A 24,260-nucleotide genomic window follows, 5' to 3' on the forward strand; every position below is an offset into this window, starting at 1 on the left:
CCCCCCATTCCCCAAAGAATGGCCAAGACTGTCACGCATTTCTCACAGGCTTCTTTCAGGCATCAGGTAGCGGTGGCTTTTGGTCATTAGTGGCTTGGACCGGTATTGAAATGTTGAGTATCCCTAAAGCTTACAAATCCACCATCAACTGGATCTGAGCAGCTACTTCAATGCTTCCCGGTTCAAGTACTGCATGCAAAAAGGTGCCCTGGCCTTTAGGTTTTTAATAACAACACTTTGTACTTATAGGAGGGGTTCAAGGAAACTGCCAGGTGTGGAAGGGGATTGATTCAGGGACCACTTGAGGAATCTCAATCCACTTAAGTCCATGGGACCAGATGGGCTGCACTCAAGGGTACTAAGAAAGAGCTGGCTGTTGTCATTGTGAGGCTGCTTACTATCATCTTTGAAAGGTCACGGAGACTGGGGAGGTCTTCCATGACTGGAGAAAGTCAGATGATGCACCCATCTTCAGAAAGGGCAAGGACAACCTAGGGAACTACAGAACAATCACAGAGTGAGCAATCTTGAAGTAATTTCTGGGTGCGTGAAGAAGGTGGTGATTGGGAAGAGCCACCATAGATTTATTTACAAGGGTAAATCATGCCAGACCAACCAAATTGCCTCCTGTGATGAGATGACTTCATCTGTGGATGAGGGGAAAGCAAAGGATGTTGTCTGCCTTGAGTTTAGCAAGGCTTTCCATGTAGTCTCCCACAGAATCCTTGTATCCAATTTCAAATGGTCCAGTCTAGATAGATAGGCAAAAAACTGACTGGATCATTGGTCAAAAGGGCTCATGCTCTGCCTGGAGGCTCGTTACAGGCAAGTTCCTCAGGGGTCTGTCCTGTCTGGTATCTTTATCAATGACCTGGAGGAAGAGTCAGGATGCAGTACTATCAGGTCTGAGGAGTGAGGATAGTAAATGGAGGGTGTAGTTATAGAATCATAGAATCATTTAGGTTGGAAAAGACCTTTAAGATCATTGAGTCCAACCGTAAACGTAACGCTGCCAAGTCCATCACTGAACCATGTCCCTGAGCACCACGTCTATGTGTCTTTTAAATGCCTCCAGGGATGGGGACTCAACCATCCATATAGTTGATATGCTTGAGATCAGGCCTACCATTTGGAGGGATTTACACTTGCTAGAGGACTAGGACAACAGGAACTTCATGAAATTCAGTGAGGACAAATAGAAAGTCCTTTATCTCGGATGGTTCAGCTCTGCTGAAAAGGCCGTGGGAGGCTTGGGGTAGGCTGAGTTTGCCACTGAGTTTGTCAGTGGCAAACTCTGGCAGCTGTGAAAGTGCATCAGACTGTATCAACAGGAGCACAGATGGCAGATCAAGAGAATTACTTCCCTTTACTCAGCACTCATTAAACCACAGCTGGCATACTGGGTCTTGACTCTCCCAGTACATGAAAGCTGGTGATAAACTTGTATGACTCCATGGGAGGGCCAACAGGACAGCTGGGCATTGAAGCATGAGACTTGGGAGGAGAGGCTGAGGCACTGAGGTTTGTTCAGCCTCCGGAAGAGAACAGCAACTTTCCGGTTCCTAGGAGGAGGTTACCGAGAAGACAGGGCTGGGCTCTCTGCCAAAGAATGAGAGACGAAGGTTATAAACGAACAGGGGAGGCTCTGGCTAGATAGAAGGAAAAAAAATTGACACTATGGGGATAATTAGATAGTGGAATAGATTACCCGGAGGGGTTATGCACTCTCCACATGGAGGATTTTAAGACCTGACTGGACAAAGCCATAAGCAACCCGGGACCTCCCAAAGTCCCTTCCACTCCGAATTATTTTACGATAACTCTCAGGATGGATCTTCTCCATCTTCTCTGTAGAATTTCCCCCATGTAATACGGTTCATGTATCGGTCTATGTATTTGAAGTCAGTGCATATGCTGCTATTCACCCCACAGACCAGGAAAATTACATGAAAGGTTGCCCCCCTAGTTTTAACTAAAGAAGATCTAAGACAATTTGAGCAAAGACATCACTAGACAGGATGCGACAACATTTTTTTTATTGTTTTAATACGAGTGAATAGATTAAGAGATCTGAAATGTTGTAAAGCAATATACATACTGAATAAATAATATGCACAGGAGAGTCATGTCTACATTATAACACTGGCTAGTATTCAGAATACTTAAAATAAATCCAGTGACATTGGATAAAGTCCATAAAAATGCTATCCTGTCTTCCCTTGTATGAAATTGTTCAAGTATAAAAAAATCCAATACAGTGTAAAATATCAAATTCCATTTCGGTCAAGAATAAAAATTGCAAGTATTGTCGTTTCACAGGACAATGTAAAGCAGCATTTTCTAGCAAAGGGAAAAATAGTCAGTCTACGTACAGATGAGTGAGAAAACGGCACTAATGTATTTGAGAGGTCTACATGAAGAACTAGTCGAGGGAAAAAGAATGAACTAGCAATACTTTATGTAAAAACCTAAAAAAGTGTTAATTTAAGAGTACCCTCATACAGTGCACATACTGAATTTAAATAAATCCAAGTCAACATCCTTAGTTAATTAGGTTAATATTTAATATGCTACATCTAAGCCTACTAAATAATTTATGCCATGAGATGAATACATAATTTTACAGTGTCACATCTAAAGTTGCTTTCTTTAGAGTGCAGCATAGTAAAACTTTCAAAATAAATATTTCTTTTTAAATAGCATAACAATTAAGGCACAGTATAAATCACATACCATTAACCCTTCAAGAACAGCAGTCTTGGTAACAAAAGTCGCCTTGTGTACTGTATGTTTGCTAATAAATATTTTAAATATAATCCTGAAATAGATATTAAAATTGTACAAATGGTTTCAGAAAAGAAAATTCCCTTAAAACAGTTCTTAAAGGTTTTAATTCATTAAGCTTCTTCCTGCCTTTATTCACAAGTTACGAATAGATGCAATAAATAGAAAGAGAAGGCTGTTGTAGTAAAGGGCTGATCCTATTTTAGAATCAGAATAGCTGACACCAGCAGTTAAAGTTTCCCAAAAGTGAAACAGGATGGGGCGAGGGATTAGGATGTGACAAGCTCATCACATGAGCACGAGTGATGTGTTCTGTCCAGAACTGTCTGTGTTATTGATTGTCTCTACAGCTGTTGCACCCCTTACTTCCACATCACTTGCTCCATAGTTCCACTCATCCAGAGGACAGAGAAGAAAATAACTTTGGTGCCTGTCCGCCATCTTACTAGCCGGCCATCTTCCTTGGGTTGTTCGATGCCCGTTAGTGAGACAGTGAGAAGGTACTATCTCACGAAGACAACTTCTGAAAGCTAGAAAGGACAATCAGTGCTTTAAGCTTGTTTCCTCTTAAAATGGATAAAGATTACATATTGCTGACTCAGTTTTTTCCCTGGTTCAAACTTTTCAAATACCATTTTCTTACTTATAAAAGGCAGTTATGCTTCCCTGATACTGTAAAAAGTACACCTTTGCTTTTTCGGTTCTTGTTTGTTTGTTTGTTTGAAAATATGAAGTCCCATTGCTACTCCTGCCACTCTTTCATGACAGTACAGTATTTTTTTTCCCATTTTCTTCTGGCTTGATACTTGAAACTAGACATGCCGCACTACCCCTCCCCTCTAACAACATGATTTGGATGCACACTGTATGAAGACAGTGGAATAAAAATCTTTAGTTTCGCAATAGCATCGCTTTCCTTAAAGCTCCTCAGTTAATATCAATTGTCTCTGATTAACTACTTATACTGGAAGGCTGAAAAGAGGAAGAGGAAGAAAGAGCTTCCTTCAGGAGTCCATCTGCTATTGCATACGGTCTGCCTGCAGCTGTTGGGGCTGGTACTGGCCAAAAGCGGCAGCAGCCGCCGCGGCCGTCCCAGGCGCTGCTGCGGTGATGGGCTGCTGCACCGCGTAGCCGTAGCCCCCCGCTGCCACGTACCCGGCAGCGGCAGCCGGCGAGGCAGCGTACGGGTACTGCTCGTAGGCGGCGGCAGCGGCCGAGTACTGGGCGTACGCAGCTCCGGTGTAATCGATGTAGGGTGTAGTGGAAGCAGCGGCTGCTGCGGGCTGAACGTGGGGAATTACCACTCCGGGCTGCACAAAAGCCTGTGGATAGACATAGTGAGCAGGTATCCTGTTGAAAGATGGGAGAGGGAGTCAGAGTTGGTACGCAAGTCAGCGCCTAAGCGTCATATCCATACTCCGAACTAAAACAAACTCAATTTAGTTGTTGTTATGTGCATAGGGTTGCCACAATAACTAGACTCAATGGACCAATTACCAGTTCACTGGCCCGAAGAGATGCATCGCTCCAAAGCACAGCAGTATAGCCGAGTTAAATAGGAGTGTTTAATGTTGCTTGAGGATATTATCTTTAATGCTATTAAAATCTTTAGAAGGACCAGGATTACTGATGTCAGTTTTAAGACAACTTTAAAGGAGTAAGCTCAATGATTCCATCTGGAAAATTGCAGTATTTGTTTTTCAAATCACCTGTAAGTAATTTTTATTACCCTGCTTCTCACTCAACTACTCGACTCTTAGTAAAATTATTTCCTGCAATACTTCTATTATTAGTAACTGAGCAGTTTGACAGCATCACTATAATAAGTTTGACAATAGCCAATAAGGCAACAGAATGGCCGAACCCTGACTTTATGTAAAGTCTTCTCAGGGAGTGGGGGGGGGAGTATATTGTGGCAACCCTACTTAAGTTGCTATGCAGACTCAGCACACATTAATGTCTCTGCAACCTCAGTCACCCTTATTAAAAATAAGAAAAAAACCAACACAGGCGACAAAGGAGTTTAAATAAAGTTCACAAGTGTGGTAAACACAGCAAGAATCACACTTTCCAAACGAACGATAGTGCAGCTCACTCCGTCACAAGAGGCCATTGAGGGGAAGCTACATAGATGCTATTAAAATCCATAACAGTGACTCCTAAGTACATGTGCATCACACTTTTATAAAAGTTCGTAAGGACACAAGGGTCAAACCTGTTTGATTATCAGGCCACTGATGTCCTGTTTTGTGCCAGCTTGTTTATTTCTATGCAAGACATACAGCATAGAGTTTTTTGGGAGGTGGGCAAAGGATTAAGTCTAAATAGATCTGGTGCTTAACAAAAGCAAAAAAAAACAAATTTACAGCTTAAGAAATAACCATTCTGAACAGATCAGTACACACACTTTCCCATCGTCTCCAAGTCACAAAACTTGCTTCCTTGGCTTGGTTACTTAGCCCTTCAGTTTTGAAAATTGGTCGTATCGTTGTCTTAGCACACAACTGTACATCCAAGTTCATCTCATAGTTGTATTTTATCATATAATGTGATTTTAAAAAATAATATACTCAATATAATTCTCATTTTACATTCATAACCCTGTCTTGCATCTGGATTTCCACAGAGAAGTCCTTCATATATGCAACTCCTTTCCAGTCAGTGAGTCTTTATAAATCCATTAAAAACTGCTTGTGCAGATTTACTACTATTTCATACTGAACTTTACCTTTACAGACAACTCTAAAGACTGCACCAGCCTTTTAGCGCACTGTAAGCACACATGCAAATTGCAACGGTAAAAACTGTCCTCTTTTCTCCAAATTAAAGATTTAATGGAAAGGGTTTTTTTTGTTTGTTTCACTTTTAAAATAACTTCAAGATTTACTGAAGTGGTCAACAAGGAAACATTTCAATCAGAAGGGACATTGTCAACTAGATTCATAGCAAAACATAGTTTAAAGTAAGTGACAGTCAGGCTTTAGAACAGCCTAGTCTTCTTTTTAAGAAAAAAAGAGCGCAGTTGGAATATTAGCAGAAAGAAATGTTCAGTTGCCGTGTTTAAGACATGAACACCACAATCATAAAAACCCAACAGATCAATGAAATTCATTTCCTACTGTGTGAAGGGAGAAATGAAAAAAGAAAAAAAGGAGTGACAAATAAGGACTGGGAAAGGAAAGAAAACATAAAACAGAACCGTAAGTTGGGTTTTTAACACTCACCTAATTTATGAAGTGATTAGCCAGAAGTGCATTTGAAGCATACTTAAGCTGGCTCTGTGCATTTAAATACACATCATTACCTGAGCTCTCCATACAAAATGGATGAGCATAAACAAGCATTTTGTATTGGTCACCAATCAAGTACAATCCTAATAAATACAACACCGTGCTTTTTAAGTATTAAGGAAAGAGGTATAAAACCAAATTTGAAGTCACCGAGAGCCTCTTCTGCATCATTAAGAGTCCATTTAACACCACATCAAAGGAATCTTTACACACAGCATTTATGAAAGAGAGTAATTCTAACAGAAGAGAGAGTAAGCAAGCTTATCTAGCTGCTTGTGTGGACTTGCACTGATGTTACTAACATTTTCTGAAGACATTAGGACACCCGGCCATATCCTTGAACAAGACAGAAAGATACATGTGCTCCCGCTTAAACTCTTGTGACTTGTTTTATTTAAGCCAAGAAACTAACAGGTGGTGAAGTTATGGAACATTATCTGTTTGCCACATCTTACCCTACAATAAACATAAACCCTGTGCAGGCTCCTCACCACCATGCCATTTCACACATGATGATTGACAGCATAAGCTGCAGTGGGGCTATTTTTGATCATCTGTCATGCTACAACTGTTTTGAGTCGAGTAAAATGGCTTTATATGGCCAAAGTAAATTTCTACCTACTGCAGAGGCCAGCACATGTAGATCTCAGCCATTCAGAACCCAACTGCTTTTAATGCTCTGCCAGGTCAGAAGCTGAAAAAGCAATTCCCAGTTACGCTGGATGTCCTTAGCATCCCTAATTTTAAAGAAAAGCTGCTGCTTTACTTTTGACAGTAAGAGTGAGAATTATACATGGCTTAAGCTTTCTTTCCTGTCAGTAGTTTTTATTTTGGAACGCATATTTACTGTTTTACGCTTTTGCAATAAAGGAAAAGAGAAGCCACATTTAACTTCAGCAGTAACTGTAGCTTTGGGATATTCAAAATTGAATGACATACCCTCCTGCCATGTGCCTGAAGACCTTCATTGTTGTTGTAACAGAAGATCTGTGTTTAACTAAGACCTCAAAAATAACCCTATAAGCAATAATAAAGTGAAAGCTAATTGTTTCAAAGGAAAGAAAGGACTTTCTAGACTAACGGAGAGAGCTGTGGTGTATAGAAATTCAGCAGTAGTAGCACAACATTGACTCTCAACATTACATTCTTGTGAAAGTAGATGTTTAACTTTGGACAAAATGTTTTGCTTTGGCCCTTGCATGGCATCATCTGGTTTTGTAAGCATAATTAAAGAGTAGATTTTCACCAAGGCACAGCTTTCCTTATAGCAGAAATAGGTTACGTAAACATCAAGACATACAAGACCCGTAATATGCTTCCTTTTAAATTTGTGCCTGATACCGTTAAGAGGACATTTAGCATTCTTCAGGTTAACTTCTGACTGTTCCAGCTTCATTCCCTCTTTCCAGATTATCCGTAGTCTTGTATTATACAGGTCTTTTGATCATAAACTCAAGAGAGGGCTTTTCCTTCTCTCTTAAAAAAGGCAGAATTACCTAACTCTTGGAAGATAATACCAGGCAGGTAGTATCAGCTAACCATTCGATAATGAACTTAATAACTTTGGATTTAACTCTGGTCTTACTAAAAATAGTGGGAATGTTCTCATTTTGATTGAGGTACACGTTTTAGACAGAAAATAAAGGGAATAACATCTCTCCAAGAGAACAAGTTATATCCCACACCAATACCTCTGTATAACTCCGTATTTTCCCACCAATATTAAAGTAAAAATTACATAAGCAAAATGAGAAAAGCTGTCTTAGGAGGCAAAGTCATCTTCCCCCTCCCTAAATTCCTGTTGAATTCAGAGATAGTATTTTAATAAACAATCCTGAAAACAGAGCCGTATAGATAACCAGTCCTGTGATCAAACAGCTTTCAACGAAACACAACAGTAAGATAGATGCTGAATATGAAGAGCAGAGAGAAATGTTATTTGGTGGATGAACTGATCTCTGCAGCACTGAATAAAGAAAAATTCCCAGCATTTTAAATGCTTCGTGCATTGAAGCTAATCTAGTTTCTGGCTCCCTCCACCACAATAACGTTATACTTAATTCAGAATATTGTACTCCTGCATCTTCTCAGTAAAAGTAATGTAACATAATCCAATTATTTTCAGTTTCTTGTTTGATAGGTGGGGAACCATATCAGAACACTGCTGACCATGCCAGAGTATGGCAGCACCTCACTCATTTGCACTCTGGTAGGAAAAAAAACCAAACCACAAAACATTTGCAGCTTTTGTGTACGGATTAGCAGAGTATTGGTAGGGAATCACCACTACGACCCATTTTACACAGCATATTAGTAAAGTGTACTTTTAAAAAGTGCAACTGCGCAGGAGGAAGAAAGCCTTTAAGGTGACCATGTATTTCAGTGCAATCCACGTAACATCCTCTAAGAGCGAACTCTTCAATAAAAGTAGATTCAAATAAGCACTGAAAACAACTCCTCTTATTGTCAAGGAATATAGTGAATGAAGATGTTCGTTCATCCTAATGAATGCTGTTCTTCTTAATCTGAACTACGTTCTTCAGAAAAGGTACAAGTCATTGGAAACGTTGAGGCGGAAGCAGGATTAGTAATCACCTCCTTTGTTTGCACATAGTAAAAGAAAGGCAAAAGGCAAGGATTAAAAATGACCGATTTCATATATAATGACCCTGCGACCAACATTCCTTTTCTTCAGGTTTACGTACGTTGCATTAGAAATAAAACCCTATTCAGCCTGCTGGAAGAATTTCCCTGGCCTAAACACGATTCACGTGATCTATTGCTGGCTCTGGGTAAGGAAAGCAAGAGCGAGCCCTACATTTGCACAGTCCCTTAAGCAAGGATTGCCACAGGTTGTCCTTTTCTGTTGTGCTCAGCAAATACTCAGTCTCTCCAGGGCTGATCCCCGGGGCAGTCCACTGGTTCCTCCTTGCAACAAGTGCTTTAACGGCTCTGGAGACAACGCGCGCCGCCTCCTGCCTACCTTAGCACAGGCATCGCAAACTGATCACTGCGTGTACACTGTCGTTTCCTCACACTTCAAAGCAGTCAAACAAAATACAGTAGAGGATAATCATGAGAAGAAAAAAAAAAAAAGGCAGAAAGTTTTCCACAACCTCCCCACGTGTCTCAGAAGAATCAACATTCTCTTTTAAAAGTACGTGAAGTTTCTAGGAAAACTTTTTCCTACACTTTTGAGGACAGGAACTGTTTCCTACCGTTTTTACAAATCAAGCTACCAAGAATCTATCGTTGCTTAATAACAGCTAGGTACAATATTCTAAAGCTATTCTAGTCAAATAAACAAAATATATTTGTGACGCATTTTCGCTACTTTATTGTTAGCTTACTCATTAATTAGCAAAATGCATTACTTTGCAATGAGTTTCTCAGTCAGTGTGCATTAGTGAAGTAACACTGTATGGACAGTTTAAAGCAGACTTCACCTCCTAATTATATGCCTATAAGAAGCAAGAGTTAGATCTACTTAGGGATAGTATACACTCAAGTAAAGGAGAAATGCGCTACATTATTAAAGACAGATTGAAGAAAAAAAAAAATCTCAAATTAGAAAGCCCAAATGGACGCACATTGTTAATAAGGAGCTCCACACCCCTCCCAAGAACAAACCCCACCCCACCCCCCTCAAATTATGAACATGCAAGCAATACGTTGATTTACTTAAAAATCAAGAAGTCACACAATTTAGCACTCACTACAAAATATGGTTAAAAAAGTCACAGGCTACAGCTTGAAAGCAAGGAAAAAAAAAAAGGCCCTTTGCTCCCCATGGCAAAGTCACTCCTCAACAACAAAAACAAAATTAAAAAAGACCCCCCCAAAAAACTTTCACTACAGCTCTTTCAATTAAATAAAAGCACACAGTTTAGCTATCAACACCACTTCATTACTGTAATAAATAAATAAAAAAAAAAGCACACGGAGGTCTATTGACTATATGAAAAAAACATACATGCATCGTTAATCACCATTTTAGCTTGTTTGTGTTTGAGTCTACTGGTTACAGAGTTTAATTCCAAACAGAACTATTCCACCTCTTATCATCATATCCTTCTGATCAGTTATCTTAACTGTAAACGATCCCTGTCAGATTAGAAAGAGATAAATAACATTGAGTCAAGCTGAAAAAAGAGAAATGGGGCACAGCAATCTTGCATCAAGTCATACCTCCTTGTTTTACCATAGGGTCATACGGGACGGGACTGCTTAGGTGGAGGGGACGCGTCCCACACAACTTGACTCAGCTGCGGCATTTAGAACATGACCGACAAGGTGAGCGCGTTTACGGGTATACATTTGTAAGTCTGAGAACTTCAGCATTGCGGGTGAGTTTATAAGGCTGCTACTGCAAGAGGCCTTCAAGGATCATACTTTTTCTTTCCTTTTTTAAAAAAAGATTTTTCCTCCCCTATTTGAGGTCCCATTGAACAGACTTACCCAAAAGGCCTCTGTATGAGAGCTGGATGAAGCTGCTGGACACCAAAGGCAAAACCTACCAACAAAAACACATCACATTCTCTGTACGGGTGTTCTTTTGGCCACTTACTTACGCTATATACACACATGCGCACAAACGCGGAGTAACAGCCTTCACTAACAACGATGTCAGAAAGGCTGCAGAACCACAAATTAGAAACCAAAATGTATCAATCCATATATACACGCACACACATACATGCAGACAGAACTTAAAACGGTAAAGCACACGCTTTCCTAGGAATGTTCAGAAGAACGGCTTTTTCTAAACAACAAGCACAAGGTTTTCATTCACGTTTTATTTTGTGCTCCATTCTGGTCCCTCACTTTAGCCTCTGAAGGATGATAGGGCACTTTGTATTCATCAGTGTATTTACGTACTTTCTACAGACTTAAATTCGAGCCATCTCTACTCATGAGGACTTAGCATGGGGGTCAAATCCTAACTTCATTTCTGTCCCTCAAGCGCCCAAGCATCAATGCCTTCTTTCCTTCGTGGGCACTTAATTAGACTAAGTGTTCCTCAGGGTAAGCACGGGGGAATTCAGAGCAGCCTCCTTTAGAGCACAAACATGCACGCACCCTGCGCTCCTCTCTCCGTTGCTGCAAAGCAGCAGTTTGGGAAGTGGCTAGGACATCAGACTGGCTCAGATGCGGTCTTAGGAAGAGCCGTTTCATTTTTAAGTCTGCATAATAGCTCCCATCTGTTTGAGGAGTCTGCGTTAAGATACTGTTTGTATTAATCAGACCGCACACATTGGAAGCGATTAATTCCTAGGCCAATCTTTCCCTGCAACGATACTGTAAATGGTCAGCGCCACCACGTTCCCAGCGGCAGGAATAACCAATGAAGAGCCTGAGCTGTGGAACTCTTCCTGGGGAACTGCGGATATTTTATCTCCGCTCGCCTGTGGTTTTCAAATAAGGCACATGTATACAACAGCCAGAAAGTTCCGACACGCCGCATTTAAAAACCAAACCCAAAGCACACCCAAACACTGAGTGTACTTGAGGAAAGTGCCGGACAGTGCTACCGTTTTTAAAGTTTTACTCCCTTCAGAAAGCTGCGGTACAGAGAGAAAAGCCGTTCCGGGCCGCCTCCTCACCTGGCTGCATGATCCGCGGCTTGGCGCCCAGGTACGCCAGGTTCACGTTGGCTTTCCTGCCATCGATGATGGGGTTGGGGTCTTTGCAAGCCCTTTCGGCAGCAGCTCTGTCAGCCATGGTGACCTTAACGGGCGACGCTGCGCGTTAGATCCCTTCCCGCGGGTGAAGGAGAAGCCTCTCGCCCACGGCAGCGACCCGGCGGCTCCCCGGGCGGCGCTGGGGGGCAGCCGGGGCGGCGGGGGGCCCCCGCCCCGACCCCCGCCCGCCGAGCGGGAGGCAGCGGCCCGGCGGCCGCCCCGGCAGCGGGGCGCGGGGCTGCGGCGGCCGCGGCCGGCGCAGGGCGGAGGGCGCGGAGCGGGCCCCGCCGCCGGCAGATAACCCCCGGCGCGGCCCTATCGGGGAGCAACAGGCGCGCCGGCGGCGCTGCGAGAAATTAGGCAATTCCCCTCTCAATCTCCTTTTTCAGTAATTCCCCCCCCGCCCCCCCTCCAAACTCACCAGCAGGGAGAGAAAAAAAAAAAAGAAAGAGGAGAAAAAGCAACAAGCCAAACTGGCCGGCACCCCCTCCCGTCCCCCGAGCTGTCCGGCTCCCTGCAGCGACCCCCGCAGAAGTTTCTCCGCGGGGCCCAGGCAGCCCTCCAGCCGCCCCCTGCCCCGCTCCAGCCGCCCCCTCCCCGGCCGCCCGCCCTGCCCCTCGCCCCGCCACTTACAAAGCCGTATCCCCGGGACTTGCCCGTCTGCCGGTCGGTGATGACCACCGCCTCCTCGATGTCCCCGAAGACCTCGAAGTACTTGCGCAGGCTGGAGTCGGTGGTGTGGTAGGGCAAGCCCCCGACGAAGATCTTGGTGTAGGTGGTGTCCTTCTGCGTCGTGTGCATCTTCCGCCCGGCCCTGCGCGCCGCGCCGCGCTCTGCACCCACGCGTGGCCGCCGGGGCGTGCGGGTCCTGGGCGGCGGGACCCGCTTCCAGAGTCAGCCCCGCTCTTTTTTTCTTTTTAATTTTTTTTTTTTCTCCTCTCTGTCCCACCCCCCCCTCCGTTTCCCCCCGCCACCCAGTTACAATGCAATTCCCTTTTGCCTTTGCAAACCCAGCTTCCTCCTCCTTCAAGAGCGGAGCCCCGCAGCCTCCGGAGGTTTTGAGGTAGGTACCGGCAAAAGGAGGAGGGGTGGCCGGGCAGCAGCCAGCCTGGCGGCCGTAGCGCTGGAAACGAGCAGAAGCAGCAGCTGGAAGAGGAGCGCGGGGCCTGGGCGCTAACCACTGAGTGGCCTCCCCTCCCCTAAAAGCCACCGGGTCGGGCACTCTCGGTTCCTCCTCCTCCTCCTCCTCGCAGGGGCGGGGACGGCGGCGGGGCGGACCCCGCGCTCGGCCGCGGCCCAGCCGGGGCTGACACACAGCTGTTGGCAACAGCTGGATGCCCCCCCCCCGCCCCGGTGCGGCGGGAGCCGGCCATGGGAGCCGTCAGGCAAAGGGGCCGCTGCAGAAGGGCCCGGCGGGGAGGCTCGGTGCCCTCCGGGGCAGGTTTGCCCCGGGCTTGTGCAAATAGGGGGGCCGGGTCTTGCGGGGTCACCGCTGCCCGGCCAGCCGGAGGGCCCGCGGGCAGAGCCGGCTTCACTGGGAGCTGGCGGGCCTCAAATGTTGTGATGCCTCCCCGAAGGCTTGTGGCGAGACCTCTGCCACCCTCACTTACTTCTCTCCGCAGGCTAGCAAAGCTACGGTGCCGCAGGACTTTCATTATTGTTGTTGTGGTGAGGGTGGCTGTGGTTGTGGTTCTTGCTACTGGTCTGGACACAGGATGAAAAAAAAAATGGTAAAGCCGCTTCCCTTGCTTTTCTCTTCTCTTGCTGCCTCTGCCCCGTGCAAAAAGAAAGGACCGTCTGTGTGACATGGAGAGGCAGAGGACTGTGGGAGCTGGGGGGCAGGGAGACTCACAGGGCGACAGGAAGGATGGGAGGAAGGTTAAAGATTGGGGAAAACAGATGTGCACATGGGTATAGACTTCGAAACCATTCCCTTGTGGGCCCAAAGTCTTGATAAGTACTGGTGTCTCTTTTTCCTCTTTCTCTTACTGCCGCTGTCTCTTAGACTTTTTCCTGTGAAGTCCCTTTCTCCCTTAGAAAAAAGAGCAATGAATCAGTTGCAGGAGGGACTTTCAGAAAACTCTTCAGCCCCTCCGGTACCAAACGTTAACCATAATGACAACACTTAGCCCTAAACTTAGGCCCTGCTTGCCCCGTATCTAACCTTGGCCCCATTTGATTTTTTCAGCAGTCGTTGTCCTAGTTCTAATGGCCTGTACAATACTAAGCCATGCTGTCACTAAGCCCTACTTGATGCTTAAGACTCTCCAGATTAAATAATTTGGTTTAATATGCTAGGACTATCTCAGGCTGAAGCCTAGCAACCCTAGCAGGATCCAGACGTAAATGTTGCTTTTCAGCTCAAGCCATGACAAGACCTTAACCTTGGCCTGAATCCAGTTAGGCCAGCTAACTCTGCCCCAAAATTTCTCCCAGCATGGCTCTCATGTTAGTCTGGAACATTGTGTTATACCTGACACTCCAGCCGCTTCTGTTCCAAGGGCTAATCGTAACCTTAAACCTGGCCCAGTGACCTGAACTTAAGTACTAGCCCAACTAAGGGTGTCAGCGCTCAGTAGAGCACTGCAGCACACAGATCGCTTAGGAGTACATTTAACTTCTTGTTAAGGTCCACACAAGACCCTTGTGGACCTGAAAGATGAGCTTCACCTAAAACCAAACATAGCCCATCCCATCCCATTTGCTTTCCCTTGCTGCTCCCAGCACTCCTGCGTGCCTTGTGGCATCTGCAGGAACTGTGAATTAGCCTAGTTTTACAGTCGTTACACAAGCTCCTGTATTAAGGCCAGAAAAGCAACACTTGGCTATCCCAGAACTAATTGCAGGTGTATTTAGGAGTTCGCCTCTTTCAGCCCAAGCGGAAGATTGATGAAACCCAAAACCTAGCCTTTTGGTCTAGCTGCAACAGCAGGTCTTCCAGGATCCAGAAACAAAACCTAACTTTCCACATCCATGTCCCAACAAAGGACAATCTTCTTGCATTTAGATAGGGTTCATCAGGCAGGCCTTGCTCTAGTCCGAGTCCTTCTGTCATAAATCCAAACACAACCACAACACCATCATTAACTTGAGGATGCATTTCTTAATAAAAAAACCCACAGCTTATTTCCCTCAGATGTCCCTAATCTGCTTACTATCTTTGCAGCCTTTACAGGTTTCTGTAATGAATGAGCCTTTTCTGGTCCTTCTCTCCTAGGGCGCAAACCTGATTCCAACCAAATGTAGCCTTAAACTAAGAAAGGTAGCCCCTGCAGCAATAGACCTAACTTGCACTACAATGCTACCTTCATGCTACAGGCGTACAGGCCCTACAAGAACTGAAAATATATCTTCAGCCCAAATTGTTGCCCATTTGATTTTTCTATGTGCCAAGCCTCATCCTATTTCAGTGGTGCCTACAGGATTCACACATAATATCAGCAGTCCTTGCCCTTCTTTTCCTAACCTTAAATTGAACCATAACTGTCGTCGGTACCACAGCCATTGCAAAACCCAATGGCCCTGGTACTGCAATTCTATAGTCTCATTTCTCTCACACCCTAATCCCAATCTTCAACCTAACCGTAGTTTAAAGTTAAAAGAGGTGACGCTGCTGTCCTGTGAGTATCCTGCACAATCTCACTAGTACTGTCCTCCTTGTTTGATATTGCCTAGAGGATTAAATGGTCACACAATTCTCCATCCCGTTCCCTCTCAGAGCTTAGCTCTGTCCCTAATTCAAACACTAACCGTAGCCTTAACACAAGAATTGTTACTGCTGTGATCCAAAGCATGTACAGTACAGTTTTCATCCTACTCTGGCAGGCTAACACATCCTCTTTTCTAAAACCAGAAGTGACCCTGGCCATTAACAGATCAAAATATATCCTGTAAGCTATGCTACAACCATACTACTCCTATATTAGCATCCTCAATTTAAGATGGCAATCCCAATAAAATTCAGGAATAAATACAGTTCTCCAACCCATTCTTTCCTCTAACCCAACTGTATCACTAATATTATCACAAGAAGAGAACCCCTACTATCAAGGGGTAACCCCTCAAACCCCAGTTTTACCTTTCATCCCTGACAGCATCAGACCTCTTCTTACTTTGATGGTCCTGACAGAATCTAGGGTACAATTTTCCAGCCTTAGGATTCCTCAGAAATACTAACCTAAATCCCAGAGAGGTGATACCTTGCCATTCTGCAACTAAGTCTAGTCCATTCAGTCCATTGTCAACACAAGCCTTTATTTTTGCATGGCATACACTATGAAAAACAAACACAGGCCTCCAGCTCTTGGATGGATGATCTTTACTATCTTAGGACCAAACTGGGGCTGATTTGGTGCTACCAGCACCAGTCTATATATTAATGCAGCAGCCCTCAGAAATAAAAATATTTTCCAACTGTTTCTCAGTCTTAATCATCACTTTAACTCTAGGTTTTTCCAAAGAGAGGTGACCTCTATCATACGGAAATGAATTAAAGACCATTTGAACACTTCAGTGTTCAGGAATATATTGTATGCTTCTCTCCTAAACCGTATGTTAACTCCAAATTTTAGGCTAGTCTTAACCCAAAGGAGGTGACCACAAACACCCCAGGAGGGTAGTTCTTTCAGATGACACCCGTTTTGGATATGTTCTGGCCAGATTAGGGCTTGTGTCTTTGGGCTAGGGCTAGGGTTCAGCACAGTGAAGCTTGAAGAGCAAGGTTCATCTATGGAACTTGTAGGTACCACAGGAAACTGAGGAAGCTGGATGAATTCTGAGATGAGGATGAGACTAGAGTTAGCTGTTGGTTGGACGGTGTTTACCTGGCTGTGTTGGATGTATGACGAAGTTTGCAGTCAGACTAATGGGTTGAAAGATTTAAAGGCACGGACTGTACAGCATGTCTTGTGCTGCAAGGAGGTCAGTGGGCAACTTCACCAATGTCACTGTCCCAGTTGCTTGAGGTAATATGTATTTGGTGTTTTGGGTCAGCAGGATGACTTACTGCTAGGGATCTGGTCGTGGCTTTGGAATGCAAGTGCGGAAGAAAGAAATTTATTCCTATATCCTGCAAATTTTGCAGTAGTGATGCCACTGGTGAAAGCGTGACAGTTCAGGCAAGCAGTGAGAACATGTGGAAAGAGGGGCGTGTAGGTAGGGCATTCCTGGGAGAGATGTGAAACTGGGGTTCCTAAACCCCTAAAGAGATTTGGAAATTGAACCTGAGACTCCCCTATTCTGTTAAGTACCACAAACAGTAGACCATAATAAAACCTGAGAGAAGTATCGGTCCCATAGGTGGCTATTTTGGCATTTTCAGGATCTTGGTTGTGAACGAAAGTAGAATGTAGGCACCTAGGTCCTGCTGCACTCTTTTATGTCTCTGTGAGTCTCTCCCAGGTATGTAGATATTGTTGCTGAAGGCTGTTGTAGCTGACAATTGCCTTCTATGTGATTTTAATGGTTTTAAAAAAATCCGTCTGAAGCTATACATTAAAAAATGGTCTAATGTTTGTTTTGGAACCTAGTAACATGACTTAGAGGGAGGAAGCCCCAAAAGCTATCAGTTACAATTAATTGTTTTTACTCAGAGATTTTGTGGTTTTGCTGTCAAGGTCAGATAGAATAGACAACTTGCCAGTTTACCAAATGTTACCACTCATTGGTATTAGCGTAACTGTAATATCATGCTTTTTATTTATTTATGAGCACCATATGCCTGTCATGTCAGAAACCAGTGGATGGTATGTGTTCATTCATTAGGTTTCTGAAAACAACAAAGACCCCTGCTTATATTGCACACCAGTCATTCTTGCTAGTGCTTTATTTCAGTAAATAATAGTGGTCTTCAGAACATTCAGTACACCATCAATTAAACGCAGTTGGAATTTCTCTATATATTTACATATACATATACGTATACATGCACACACATTCTGTTTGCTAACACTATTATTAGAATGCCTAGGGCCTAAAACTCTGATTTTTAGGTAGGGCTGAAAATAAAAGTAATTCTTTTTCTCTTAACCGAGTAAGACCATCAGTTTGGTCAGTGAGACTTACATTTCTGCTGAAGTTCCATAACACCATAGCTCCGTCAAATCATTCGGCTAATACCATTAGGCACGGCTTTGTCTGCTAATCTGTGCACTTCCACCAACCACATCCCATTCCAGAGAGGAGCAGAACGTCTAACCTCTGCTCTGCTCAGTGCACGTTACATGGGCAATGGTTTGACTTTGTCTGGGGAAGCATAAAGAACAGTAGTAGGTAGTACACTCATGTTCTTAAACAGATCACAGCGTGAGAAACTTAGAAACCTCATCATCTTCTCACTCTTCTTCCTGATGTACAATCTGATTAGTTCTTGAATTGTCAATTTCTGCTAAAAATTCCCTAACTGGGGAAGCTTCCATCACCTCTCTTCTGATAGTGTGTCCCCATTATAACAGATTTCTTCACAGGATTTTTTTTTTGCTGAAACCTATTAATCTTACTGTTTTCCAAAGTCCCTTTTGCTGTAGTATCTGAGCACTAATGTGCATGATCTTCGACTATCGTAACCTCCTTATTCCCAATTAAATCACCAAATGTAGACCACCAAGGGTTGTTTCTGATGGGAATATTTTTCCCTTTAAAGGGCAGTGGAGGAGGAGACACAGAATTTTAGTGGTTCGGCAAACAAAATTCAAAGCTTGTTAAACTGTGGATGCAAGACATATTGCCCATATATCGGAAAATAACAGGCATGTCAGGTGAAGCAGGGGCGAATGATAAGCGTACCCAGAAGGTTGAATGCATTCATAAAGGTTACAGCGTGCACATGATGTTGGTAGGGGAACACATGGAAAGGAGTGGTGGAAAAAAAAAAACAAGGGAAAAGGTTTATGAATACCAGATCATGAGTGCTATACTGAATAGTGCTTCCCAGTGCTAGAACAGCTCAGAAGGTAGAATGAGGCCAGTGCCTGGCATGAACTGAAGTTGTCCTATGATGCTGTAATGGAGGGAGCGCTGACGCCAGAGGCTGAACCTGCAAAATCACAAAGCTCCCACACCCGCCGTGTGACACACTGAGAGTCAGGAGAACAACGATTCTTAATGTCAACAACAAGCAAGGCAGTTGTGCAGGGGAAGGAATAAACATGGATTTGCAAACTAGCTGAAGCTTAGAAATTGCAGTGTGAAACACCAGACTCTCATACGTACCTGTCCTGGTCACCGGGAACTAAGAGACAGACATCTAACAAGTCTGCAAAATCCCGTTGATGTTGATTTGTGTGGCGTAATAGCTGGATGACGCTATGCTAAACACACTCCCGTGCATCTTTAAAATGTTGTACACCCACCCGCTCCCATCGTGCTACCTGATGGGAAAACCAGTGCTCAGAGCTGCCTGCTGAGCCATATACACGTGGTCTGGACTGATACAGCCACATAACTCATTGCTTGCTTGTATTTTGTATGCAAAACAAGAAGTCTCAGTACAAAGAACATTGTTGAGAAAAAATTCTCAGCCAGTGTAAATTGGTGGAGCGCTGCTAAAAGCAACGAAACTAAACCAAATTACATCAGGTTACATCTGGCCTTCAGTCAATATAAGTAGGAAAAAAAGAAACAGAAATACAGGGATGCTGGTGAAAGACAGAGCCACTAAACCCTAGTTAGTTATTATTACAGGGATTAAACTGACAGGCGACAAGCTGTATGCTAGACATTAGCCTCATAGAACAGTGCACATCTGTCAGTAGAAATAGGTTAGTAGAAAAGAAAAAAAATGTGCATAGGAGGAGAGAAATGCAGAGAAGAACTCGTTCAAACACACTTCAGCCCCTCCAGTTCTTAAGCCATGTTGGGAGAGTGCTACTGGGGAAAGTCCTTAGCGAGCAACTAATTCCCTGTCACATGAATATCCTCGTACTGCAGCTCCGGGTTCAGGAATTGCCTTCTCTGCGGCCTCGTGCACTCTGAGCCCTCCAGAGGAGTGACTTGCACTTTCCTGTCAGAGAGATGACAGGCCCTAATTTATGGCCAGGAGATACCACATCCTCATTTGCCAAGTTGAACCCAACACCTTTTTTTTTTTTTTTTAAAGGACTTACTTCTTCCTGCATTGCTTGTACTGGGGAAACAGAGTTTGTAAGCAATTTGGCTTTCATCTAACCACTGAGGCAATTAAAAGAGAGTCCAAAATGTTCCCTTGTCTACTTTTCATTAAGAGAAAAAGGAAGGTTTCAGTGTTCCTCAGTCCTCCCCCAGGGACATGTCTGCTAATCCCAGCGTGAGTAGAGAAAAAGAGGGAGAACTGCTCCACAGAACTGTCCTCTCCCTTCCCTTGAAGGTACCTGGGGCACGAAGGCGCGTAGAGGAAGAGAGGATAGATTAAATTCACGCTCTCTCTTCTTCACCCAGCATCTTTTCCTAGGGGCATGGAGGAGTCCTTCACGTTGTGACTCAGACACTCCGACTAGAGCTTGAGACTTCCTTTGCAAAGTGCTGGAAGAGGGCATTTAGGACGGAAGATGGACTTCAGCCAGAGGCCGTCCCATTTACCTGCTGTCCTCTCTCAGGATAGACAGTATCTTGCCAGTCTCGCCCATAATGTGCTGGTGAGTTGTGCTGTAGGAGTATGCAGCTTGTTTACTAGTTCAACCATGTTTCCTGATCCAAAGATATCGTATGTTGCTGTCAAGTATTTTTAGTCTGAGCTTCTTAATATCCAGTTTACTTTGCAGTCTTGGTTTCTTCAGCTAAAAATAGCTCCAAGACAACAATAGCTTTTAGGTGGTTCCACTTTTTGGATTAGACATGATTTGTTAAAAGAAGTAGCAACATGTGATGGTAGTTTGGTGCCTTCATTCCAGAAGGATCTTGGAGAGATTTACTAGCCTGCACCGAGTCTCACCACCTGCTGCTGTGCTACAGCTAGCTCTCCACTGTGACACAGCATTCCTCTTCTTCAAGGACTGTCAGAGCAGATTTATCTTTTCTGGTTCAGAGAGATTTTTTCTGGCTGGGATTTTTTCCTTTTTTTTTTTTTTTTTTTTTTTTTTTTTTTTTTAGGTAGAATGAGCTAGGTTAGAATTTGGCCTGAACACTAAAGTGAAACAAACTTCCAGCTGAGAAAGATCACGGAGGCTTCCTTCGCACCCCTCCAAAAGGTCAGGATCTCTGTAGTACGTTCTCTTGGTAAGGTGACATCTGCAGGTATACAGCACTTCTCCCATCTTCCCGGGGTGTCTGAACAGAAGTGGCTCAGAAGGGAGGAGCTCTGCCTGTACTGAATCACCATTGCTTTCTATATTTAGCCTACACATTTAAAAGTCAAATTCTGTCAAAAATTCTGTTTAACCTATAAGATCCTAGCCCTGAGGGCTACAGCTTCAAAACAATGCAGCAAGCTGTGGGGTTCTTTTGTTTGTTTTGCAGTGCAAGTGGAAATTTGAGCGTGTTACCGCTTGAGCAGTGGGAGTTTGGTCTATGTAGCATCTACACACTCATTGCTGCAACCCAGTAAGGTAATGTGAGGTTTTTAAGCATTCTTATAGCCTTTATTGTCCTCAGTTGGAATAGACATGACTTTTGCCTTGAAAAAGAAGTAAAAAAAATCCTTCTGACTTTGTCATGAAAATAAAAATAGTACTGTTTGGCTGGTTTGTGATGTTTGTCCCTTAGCCTTAAGTTTCACAGTTCATCTAAGGTGTGAGGTTATGAAGTAGGACACAGAAAACGTGTCATGCTCTAATGCCTCCATTTTCACCTCTGGAAAGGACCTTTGCTGAGACACTACAGCTGTGTGTATGTTAACAGTTAGTGCTGCAGAAAAGATTATCACATTGCCCTTTGGTTAGCCGTGTACAAGGATCAAATCGGATTTAATTCTACCAAAGAACTCTCATGGCTTTGAAAACCGGACCCTTGTCAACATGAAACAATTAAAATTTCATATTAATTGCATATAAGGCTCAGGTATAGTGCTTGGATTTTCTAAGACATAAAATGTAGACTGTCTCTTCAGTCCTAAGATAAGCATCCTGCCTACCCAGTTAGCATTTGTCAAGGTCTGTTAATTTTCACTGAGGTTTACCAATTCATTACTTTTTAAAATTAGAGTCTGAGCAATAATTTTCCTGACATTTGATCATTTTACCAAGATCTGTTAAGGGGCTTAGCAAGGTCAGGTAAGCAACAATCAGTCCACTTGCTGACCTGATTGTGCACATTGCATTCCCACTGGAAACTGCAAGTATGTTGCAGTGCACTGTCTCCCTAGGGAATCTGGAAAAAGGTAAGAAATACCGGATCTGCTGCAGGAGTGTGTCTGCGACCGTGGTGAGGTCTGTGCAAAACTGACTTGCTGTCTGATCTGTACATATTCTGCCATTTGAATAAGCCTCGACTAGGCAGGATTGCCTCACTTTGAAGCGCAGTAGTAATTTAAGGGCCTAGAATGCAATATAATTAAATCAGAATTACAAGAAGACATTGGATTCCTGCACATTGATAAACAGGATTTTGCTATACTGGCTTGCTAGCTACTGTCATACACAGACTGTTATGCATTCCATATTGAAAGCAGGTGTATTAAATGAAATAACGAGACAACAAAAACTTTGTATTAAAGCATGATTTTTTTTAACCCCCTTGGGGAAAACCGTGGTCATTTCAGCCTATCAGTTCTTTCCTTGGTATTTATTTTTCTCTGTTCATCTTTGAAACTCAATAAGGAAATAAAATACCAACATAAATAAATGACGAAGGTTTCTCAACACCAATAAGCTAGACAAAAGAAACATAACACTAGAGAATGTTTACTTATTCATGATATCTTCATGAATGCCATACTTTGGCGGGAATGGGAGATTTTTGTTCATGTTTGACTCTCAAGCATGTTAATCAGGTTTTATTAAAATGGGGGTGGGGACAGTTAGCTTGAAAAAACTAGAGAAGCTAAATGCAACCAGATTAGAAGTTCATGTGAAATACTAGCGAGTAAGAGGAGTTGTTTAAAGTTGATATTATATGCAGGGGGATGGGGAAATATTTTCATAACCTTATTTAAGGGGAGGAAATCTTCTCAAAAGGATGCATGGTTGTGTGGTGGAAGTAGAGAGTTTATTCTGGGGGGTTTGTTCTGTTCTCTTCCCTGTTCTGTAAAAGCATCCTGTGTAAGTTGTAGCAGTTTTGTCTGTGCTGTCGTCCTGTCTAATGGGCATCTTCTTAAACATGTGAGAAGGCCCCTTGAAAATAATGAAATTCCTTATAATGAGTTTAGTACATGCAGAAGTGTTTTCAAGCTTTCCGAGTATCTCCGCGGTTCAGATCCATACTGCCTGTCTCTCTCTGTGACTGTTTTGCGTTGGCGTGCAGCACAGGGAGTTCTGGCTTAGGGTTTCTCTGTACTGCCGTGACCCTGGAAGTGTCAGGAAAACAGTCCTAAAAGTGAAATCCAGGTACTACACAACAGTTTCCTCATCTGCCTAATTGAGAATTGTCAGCAAAGTACGAGGAGATAGAAGCAGGGAAAAACAACTCCCTGTACTGGCACGGGTATAAATTAAAATGTCAGATTAGTCCTCGTCACGTGAAATTTCTCAGAGCTCCATCTTTGCAACGTGCTGCGTAACTTCTCTTACCACAGAAGTTTAGGGACTCAGGTTGTGCCGAGCTGTCTTAAAGTCTATGTATGTGGAGCAAAACCACGCTGCACCTCGTAGGATCGGATTCAAGAACACAGTCACTAGAGCCTGTTTGCTGTTTGTGTGGTCTGTCCAATGTCATTTCAAGTTATCTGATAGCAGTTCTTAAAATGCTGGCAGTTTCCATGCTGTTAGGCAAATGAGGCTTAGAACTGACTTAACATAGATATATATGGTCAGTGACACAGTACGGGGCAATATATGTGTTTTTCATTAAGTGGCTTCTTCGTAGATCTTCTTTGCATTTATTTACAGTTTCATTATTCTTTTTTAAACAGCATGTGCTTTAGAGAAGAAATGTCAGATAACCCCACATTGCAGTTGTCACCCCATGAACAAACAGCCACCTTGGGGGTGGGGGTACCCTCTCAATCCAACCATAAAGGACTTCAGATTTTTACGAACTACTTACTCATGGGGGGAAGTGAGCTTATTCTTTAATATAGGGCAAGTCTGGTAGCATTTACTTTTACCAGAAACATTTGCTTTTTAAAAACTGTATTGATAGGTAGGATAATACAATGCCGAACGTCCAGCTGTAAGGTGCCAGAGCAGCCGGGGCTGACGCGCTGGTACTGCTGCTGTGGGTGCCGATGTGGGTGAGAGGTCGGTAGTTTCCTTTGCTCTCTCTGCTGCGAGAGGGTGCTGTGAAGGTGACTTGTGTCAGGAGGGGCTTGAAAACTAAAGATTAGAGGGAGAGTGGTCCTGTCAGCTCCAGCATTTTGTTACTGATTTTCTAAATACCATATTTCAGCTATAGCTCTTTTGCTAGCGTGAATTTCTTGCATCAATGCAAAAAAAAAACC

At 43.5% G+C, this 24,260-nt stretch overlaps 1 protein-coding gene and 1 long non-coding RNA gene across 6 annotated transcripts in view; one reads left to right on the plus strand and one right to left on the minus strand.

Moving 5' to 3' along the window:
- Positions 1-2,019: 2,019 nt before the first annotated feature.
- On the minus strand, positions 2,020-13,003 carry RBM24 (RNA binding motif protein 24). Of its 4 annotated transcripts, XM_087764125.1 has the most exons (6): positions 12,389-13,003; positions 11,678-11,801; positions 10,533-10,587; positions 5,000-5,051; positions 3,940-4,134; positions 2,020-3,314 (listed from the first exon to the last, which is right to left on the minus strand). In XM_087764125.1, the coding sequence occupies exons 1-6, from the start codon at positions 12,554-12,556 to the stop codon at positions 3,288-3,290; spliced, it is 621 nt and encodes a 206-aa protein (XP_087620251.1). In that variant the 5' UTR covers positions 12,557-13,003; the 3' UTR covers positions 2,020-3,287. The 4 variants fall into 4 exon arrangements, with proteins under 4 accessions (XP_087620251.1, XP_087620230.1, XP_087620261.1 ...); XM_087764104.1 differs by having other exon boundaries at positions 2,020-4,134; positions 12,389-12,709; XM_087764135.1 differs by lacking the exon at positions 5,000-5,051 and having other exon boundaries at positions 12,389-12,706.
- Positions 13,004-13,391: 388 nt separating this feature from the next.
- The window catches only part of LOC148057500 (uncharacterized), a 135,118-nt gene continuing 124,249 nt past the window's right edge, over positions 13,392-24,260 (plus strand). For both annotated transcript variants that reach the window (XR_015706232.1, XR_015706233.1), the window contains exons 1-3: positions 13,392-13,485; positions 20,168-20,364; positions 21,185-21,273. This is a non-coding gene — a long non-coding RNA (uncharacterized LOC148057500). The remainder of the gene's footprint in view (positions 13,486-20,167; positions 20,365-21,184; positions 21,274-24,260) is intronic.

This window comes from Nipponia nippon, unplaced genomic scaffold (assembly GCF_047370975.1).
Source record: "Nipponia nippon isolate SJK-2023a ecotype South Korea unplaced genomic scaffold, ASM4737097v1 scaffold_1, whole genome shotgun sequence".
Lineage (NCBI taxonomy): Eukaryota > Metazoa > Chordata > Aves > Pelecaniformes > Threskiornithidae > Nipponia > Nipponia nippon.